The sequence below is a fragment of the Triticum aestivum genome, chromosome 1D (genome assembly GCF_018294505.1).
Source record: "Triticum aestivum cultivar Chinese Spring chromosome 1D, IWGSC CS RefSeq v2.1, whole genome shotgun sequence".
NCBI lineage: Eukaryota > Viridiplantae > Streptophyta > Magnoliopsida > Poales > Poaceae > Triticum > Triticum aestivum.
In genome coordinates this window covers 19006787-19014048 of record NC_057796.1, presented here as the reverse complement: position 1 = coordinate 19014048, position 7262 = coordinate 19006787, and the positions used below count along the sequence as shown (strand labels likewise).

At 44.6% G+C, this 7262-nt stretch overlaps 2 protein-coding genes across 2 annotated transcripts in view; one reads left to right on the top strand and one right to left on the bottom strand.

Annotated features, from left to right (window-relative positions):
* LOC123179995 (uncharacterized) overlaps nt 1-1844 on the top strand; it is an 11202-nt gene extending 9358 nt beyond the window's left edge. The window contains exon 2 of the mRNA XM_044591939.1: nt 1588-1844. The gene's annotated coding sequence lies outside the window, so the exon portion shown is untranslated. The remainder of the gene's footprint in view (nt 1-1587) is intronic.
* A 768-nt stretch (nt 1845-2612) lies between these two features.
* On the bottom strand, nt 2613-6004 carry LOC123179994 (putative wall-associated receptor kinase-like 16). Its single transcript, XM_044591938.1, has 4 exons — nt 5880-6004; nt 4673-5587; nt 4236-4376; nt 2613-3907 (listed from the first exon to the last, which is right to left on the bottom strand). Exons 2-4 carry the CDS (start codon nt 5568-5570, stop codon nt 2709-2711), a joined length of 2238 nt encoding a protein of 745 aa, XP_044447873.1. The 5' UTR covers nt 5571-5587; nt 5880-6004; the 3' UTR covers nt 2613-2708.
* Between the last annotated feature and the right edge of the window lie 1258 nt (nt 6005-7262).

The window sequence follows — 7262 nt, the reverse complement described above, 5'->3', positions numbered from 1 at the left end:
ACACGGAGTGACAAATCCCAGTCTCGATCCGTGCCAACCCAACAGACACTTTCGGAGATACCCGTAATGCACCTTTATAGTCACCCAGTTACGTTGTGACGTTTGGCACACCCAAAGCACTCCTACGGTATCCGGGAGTTGCACGATCTCATGGTCTAAGGAAAAGATACTTAACATTGGAAAAGCTCTAGCAAACGAAACTACACGATCTTTTATGCTATGCTTAAGTTGGGTCTTGTCCATCACATCATTCTCCTAATGATGTGATCCCGTTATCAATGACATCCAATGTCCATAGTCAGGAAACCATGACTATCTGTTGATCAACGAGCTAGTCAACTAGAGGCTTACTAGGGACAGGTTGTGGTCTATGTATTCACACATGTATTACGATTTCCGGACAATACAATTATAGCATGAATAATAGACAATTACCATGAACAAAGAAATATAATAATAACCATTTATTATTGCCTCTAGGGCATATTTCCAACAGTAATTTGATTACTTGAATCGATTACACGATGGTTTTATGGTGTGGCTTTGTCCAAGTAGAGGAATGGGCAAGTTAGTGCATTGATTCAAGTCTCTGGCTTTACTGGTTAGGCCACTCTGACCTCTTGGCTGCCGCTGTAATTCTATCGAATGTGTTCTTTTGTTGCTCAAATATAGTGTATTGGATTCCCAACGTGGTGTTATCATCCTTGCTGTACACTTCCATCAATACCCCAGAATCTTAGTAATGTGGTTGCAGACCTGCTCCTAATTTGTGCATCCTCTGTTATTCTTCAGAAAATAAGCATACAAGAGAATTATTATTTCAGCAAGCTAAGGGCTGTTTCTGTTTTGTAAGTTGTAGTGACACAAAAAGGATTCAGTGTCCCTAGTATCTTGTAGCCTATGGCAGAACTGCCTGACCCACTGATGATGATAGCACCCTTGTTTCGGAATTATTTCTTACCACATTAACGATTTAGAGCACTACCTTCTACTGTTTATGTGGTCACTCTAGCTCTTTTGCTACTTTGATGTTGTTATCTTATCCTGTGTTCACTCTGGTCCCATTTTCTTAGATTATCATCATTTCTATTTAGTGTGGAGAAAGTTGAGTTGGTAAATCAACTGGCTCTTTATATTATCACGATTGTTTCTATATGCAATCAAACAAAAGGATAACAAGTAGATGATCTTCATTGTGCCAAAATACTGGAATGCATTGAGATGTATCTGACTATATGTGAAACTCTGTTTGGTCTTCTATATATGATGAGCCTTTCCGTAGGATCAAATTTTATGAGCATAGGAATATATATACCTCGGTTTCTGCAGGGAATTTTAGCTGTGTTAATGTTAGAGCTTTCATCTGTAACTGTTAAAATGTGCAAATCACTTTGGATTATTTTTTGCTGTGGCAATGAATACCTATGACTGCTTCAGCTAAATCTGATATCGTAGGCAGCATGATTTCTGCTAAAAAGAACTCAGTGTTTGCGCCCTTTGCTTCAGTAGTAGGGTTCTAGAAATATTTGTATGCCTTTTGTAGTTTGCTATCAAGTTACTGAATGCTCAACATTACTCTACTGGCAGGTCACAGGGGCAGCAGCTGAGTAACCGGCATGTGTCCTTGATGCGGCGAGCCAGTCCTCACCCTCACTATTGTGATTGAGCTTTTATGTTTTTTTTTCAAATCCAACTGCATGCATTTTTGCTGCTCTGGTTTGTAATGTAATAAGCGACATTTGAATCGTTGAATCCAAGAAAAAAAATGGCTTCGGATAAAGTAGCTGCCATGGGTCACTCTGTCTATGTACAATGAAGACGCTCTCTGTTTTGTTTCGTGGATCTGTTACCGTGTGTGCTTCGCTTTTTTGGTAGTCGATACTGCTGATTACTGCCATTGGTTGTTAAGAGCATTTACTTGCTTACACTGGTTTACTGGATGTCTGGAATAGGTTGATCAACTTGATGATCTCCAATCAAGTTTAATTCTTCTTAAATTTACGATCTTCAAGTAAGTTTAATTCTAGTCATGCTTCCCAGGCGACCATGCATGGAAATGAATTTGAACGCTGCAAATAATGTAGCCATCTGTTTCCAAAATACATGATGTGTACGGTATGTACCTAGTCTATCCCAGATACAACTATGGCTGTTGTTTATTTAAGAACTTGCTACTTTAATATTTAAAATTGTAAGACTTATACTCCCTCTGATCCAAAATAAGTGTTGTGGTTTACAATGATATTAATAGGCCACAAAATATTGGCAGAGTTCCCCGCTTGCATCCTCAACAAGGTGGGCCACTTTGTCTTTCTTTTTTGCCTCATACGCAGGAGCTGGTTTTCATTATCATCAAATAACGAATCAACAATATGAGAGTTCCAACGAAAGCAAACTACCCTAGGTGTTCAAGGTTTAACTTACATGACTAATATTTAAATTTTCTGACGAGTTAGTACTGGAAGTTAAAATCTTTACATGACCAGCAATCAGTCAGCAGTTTCCACATGTCAGCAAAAAGTTTATCCCTTTTGTTCAAATCCAATCCAACCAAATATGTGTGACCAGATCAAATACACATAAAACACGTTCAAGAATGCTAGTCAGGGGGCAAATACACATGGTAACAATATTCAGAGAGAAAAATGTATGGAAAGAAGCTGTGCACGCAAGTGCTAGTAGCTTAATGGAGTATCTAATTGCCTTCGTCACCTAGCATAATATGAACTTCCTGGATTTATGTGTTGGTTCTCATTTTCTCCCATAGAATAGTCAGATTCTACTTCCTGAACACCGGTGGAATCTCCACCTAGAAGGCTCTCTCCATCCGTCTCCACGCCCACTCGTACCCATGGATACATTGGAAGCTTTCTCAATCTGCCGAGCTCATTCGCAACCTCTTCCATCGAGGGCCTGCTGTCACCACACATATCTAGGCATTTCTTTGCTAGGTCTGCAAGTCCGTTCAGCAACTCCATGCTCTCTTGTTCTTTCACGTGTTTGACCAACACCGCATCAAGATTGTTCTCCTTCATGGCAGATAGGAAAGTCGATGATAAGATCTTTTGTGTGTCAGACCCTTCAAGCTTTAGTGGCAATTGGCCTGTGAGGATCTCCAAAAGGATAACTCCAAAGCTATACACATCGCTTTTAGCTGTCAACTGACACGTTTGCAGGTATTCAGGATCAAGGTATCCACACGTACCTTGAAGTATTGTGAGAAATTGCTCTTCATCAGACGGGGCTAGTACCGAGGCTCCAAAGTCCGATACCTTGGCCATGTGGTTGTCATCAAGAAGAATGTTGGAAGTTTTTACATCACCATGAATAATAAGGGGAGATGCATAAGAGTGTAGGAAGCTGAGTCCTTCGGCTGCTTCATGAGAAATCCTTAAGAGATTGCTGAAGGAGATATGTGATGATTGGTTCTTTCCATGAATATACTCAAAAAGTGTACCATTTAGAACAAACTCATATACTAGAATTGGAACTTCCACCTCAAGGCAACAACCTAAGAGTTTCACAATGTTCTTGTGATTTATTTGGGATAAAATGAGCAACTCTTGGCCAAATTCCTTCTTTTGCCTTTCATCAACTAATGCACATCTTTTAATTGCAACTGTAATGTTGTTCTTCAATATCCCTTTATAGACTGTTCCATGACCTCCTTTTCCAAGTATTCTGGTACTGTCAAAGTTGTTGGTGGCATGTATGAGCTCAGCTTCTGAAAATATAGTGAAAGCAAGACCTTTCTCAGATTTCATCCTATCAAACAAAAGCAGCCCTCCATGTTGGCGGAAATACTCCCTCTTAACTTTTTCCAATTTTCTCTTCTGGATTATTATTTGTCCCCAAAATATAGTGATCATGGCGGTAATGATTGCCCCAAATAATCCTAGTGTAACTCCTGCATGCATAACGATATGGGATGAGACAACTATTTGAGTGAGAGAGAGAGAGAGAGAGAGAGAGGGAGTTGGTGTTCTTTCGCTAACAAAAGATGTATTATTAATTTCAAAATTTACGGTTAGTGAATGGGACACAAATAATTAAGGTCTTAGTCTATTTCTCATGTCCAAGTCCACACACTGATCCTCACATGACGTCTTAAATAAGAATATCAAATAACTAGCACCATAAAATTAGACAAAAGGAAAACTCAATGGACTTAAAAGTCAAGGGATAGGAAAAAAGTAATGTTTTTAGCTAGATGATCCCATTTCTTTTTGTGTTACCTAGTATTAAGCCGATATCAGGGCTGCATGTATTGTCTTCCATTTTTCTTCCTACTCGACAAGAACATCGGTATCCTCCAATTGTATTGTGGCAAGTGCCTCCCGAAGGACATGGGTTGTTGTTACTACATTCGTCGACATCTGTAGTAAGATGGGCAAAACTAAATATTAGAATTTTGACATAGTAGTAACATTTATATATATATATATTCAGAGTGCAATTTTATTGACATTTGTGTGTATACACATTCAATACGACCAAGTTCATAGAAAACTAGCATTAACTAAATACTAAACAAATAAAATATGAAAAGATAATTCATGATAGATCTAGTGATACAGATTTCGTGTTGTAAACTTGTCAAAGATAGAGAAAGTTTGACATCCATCTTATAGTATTAAAAAAGGATGGAGTAGTTAGTAGTAGATTATAGTACCTTGGCATCCACCGGGGAGATAGGCATTGCCTTTGTATCCCTGCGAGCAGTTGCACATATAGCCGTAATCATTGACGGAATCCACGCACACGCTGTTGCTGCTGAGGCATGCGTAGGTCGTATTCCGTCGTGCGTCGTCACACGACTTTGCGTCCCTCACAGCCCAATCAACCACCATGGGCACCCGCCCATGGTGCGTGTCGTTGAAGGTGGTGTTGCCGACGTACGAGGTGATGAAGTTGAACGCCGTGGCCTCCATGAGCACCGCGTAGCTGCACCGGTTGAACTCCCAGATCCGGCTCGTGTTGACGGAGCGGGAGAAGTTGGTGTCGTAGTAGTACATCCTCTTGGGTATCATGGTCTGGGAGCAGCCCATGCCGGCGCAGGACCCGTCCACCAGGTCCGACAGGTTGCGGCACGTGGCCACGCCCATCCCCTGGTAGCCCGTGCCGGCGAAGTCGGACATGATGCCCAGGGCGTTGCACCCGATGACCGTGAACCTGTTCTCGACGTCGGAGAGCCGGTAGACGGAGCTAGGCCCTCCGTTTTGGCTCTCGTGATAGCCGAGATGCTCCATGCTCCTGGTGGAGTTGTTGTAGCAGAAAGCCTCGATGTAGTTGAGCACCCTGGCGGTGCTGTGGGTCAGGGAGATGTCCAGCACCTCAAAGATGGCCTTGAACGGCTTGGGCTTGAGGGCGCCATCTCTAACCTTGCAGCTGAGGTCGAAGACTTCTGCGAGCGAGCAGTTGGGGATATTGGGATCGATGCCAAATGGGTACGGTATCTCGACATCGCCGCACCGCCTTCGGCAGTTTGAGCTAGGACCCGCGGCCCCAGAGGCATGCTGTGTCCCAAGCAGTATGAGGCCAAGAAGGCTAAGCTGCAACAAGACGTGCATATTCTTCGGCTGAAGATCTACAACCAAGTAAACGACACTGTCCTTTATTATTTTTCGATAAAGGGCGGTTGGTTTCAAAGACAAGATTACTCGGTAACATGGAGAAATGGAGGCCATGCGCATACTACAGTTCATATATATGTCACCTAGCTAGGCCAGTGAGCTTCTTGCATGATCACAAAGTAAAGCACGACAAGAAAAGCAGAATGGATCTCATGACAAACATAGCTAAACTCTGGCTTGAGCAGCATACTCAACACAAGCGTGGAGAAGATGATATATATTGAAAGCTTACGGCATAGAACTCACCTGATAAATCTTGGAGAAGCCGCACGTATCTTGGAGGAGCTGCTCTCTCGCGCTCACTCGAGAATTAATTTGTGCTTGCTCCGGAAGTCCCTCTGTGCTAATTGTGTTGTGAGGAACAGCCAACGGCAGCAGGTAGGCGCACACGAGGACGACGACGTAGAGCTCTCTTATCTTAAACGGCGGACTTGTCAAAAAGTCTATGGCCAGCGACAGGTCGACTGGTCAAAAAGTCAACACGCACGCAGCTACTTGCATGCATGGGCAAACGGCGGACTTCTCTTTTTGCAAAAGAATAAGCGGTCTCATGGTCAGCGTCCAAAAAAGAAAAACGGTTTCCCACCGTACGTCGACGGACGTCCCTGCCTGTCTTGGCCGTCCAAAACTTTGAGATTCGTGCATTTTATCACCCATGTTTCTTTTTGAAAGATCCAGTAAATTGCTGGCTTGATTCAGATTTAGCAGAAAGCAGTGGAAGAACAACATGGTGAAGATCCGAAGATCAAAAAGAGAAAAGAAAAAAAACTGCGGCCCTAATAGCTGCAGGAAGCTACACCCACCACAAACAACATGATTACACAACCGAAGCACCAGTCCTAAGCTAAGCATCACCACCGCGTCTCGAACAACGCCGATCACCTCCGAAGACAGCAGCAGCTCCCACTACAACTTCCCTCGCCAACGCAAGGGGTAGATGCCCGGACTTGGTCGATCCCAGGAAGAGCTTCGTCTTGGACTCATCGATGATGTCGTACATTGCGCCTGGAGCTTCACCTTGAACAACGGCGAGCACCGGAGGAGCGCCACAAAGAGCTTCCAGGAAGTGTCTCCAAACGTGATGCTCCCAACAGAGGAACGACGTCAAACACGTCGCCATCACGCCGATCCAACACCGGACCTAGGATTTCGCCCAGAGACAAACCACCATCCGAGCACGAGGAAGATGCCGACACACCTCAGGTGACGCCTCCAAGGAGGAAAATGACACCCACAGGCGCCATCGCCACCGGCCTCTGGTCGTGCAGGACTTTCGTTCGTATCGCCGCACACCTTCGCTCGTGCCCACAGAAGCTCGTTCATGTAGTCTCACACCGCCACCGCCGCAGAACCTAGTCGTAGAAGCCATGGAGTCGTGGTCCACCCCGCCCACGGCGAGCCTACAGTGACCAAATCAGTCCCTGCATCCCGCATCTATCATGACTGGAGCCGCCTGCTCCAGTATCATAGGACCAGCGCGCAGGGCCGGCACGCGTCAAACCCACCACGGATCTAGCCAGGTTTGACCAGATCCGGCCGCCACACGCCGGAGGGGCGCCGCCCCGCCAGCCCGCGCCGAATCCGAGGCACCTCCACGCGCCCTCGCCTGGCCGCCACCGCGCCAGGCCG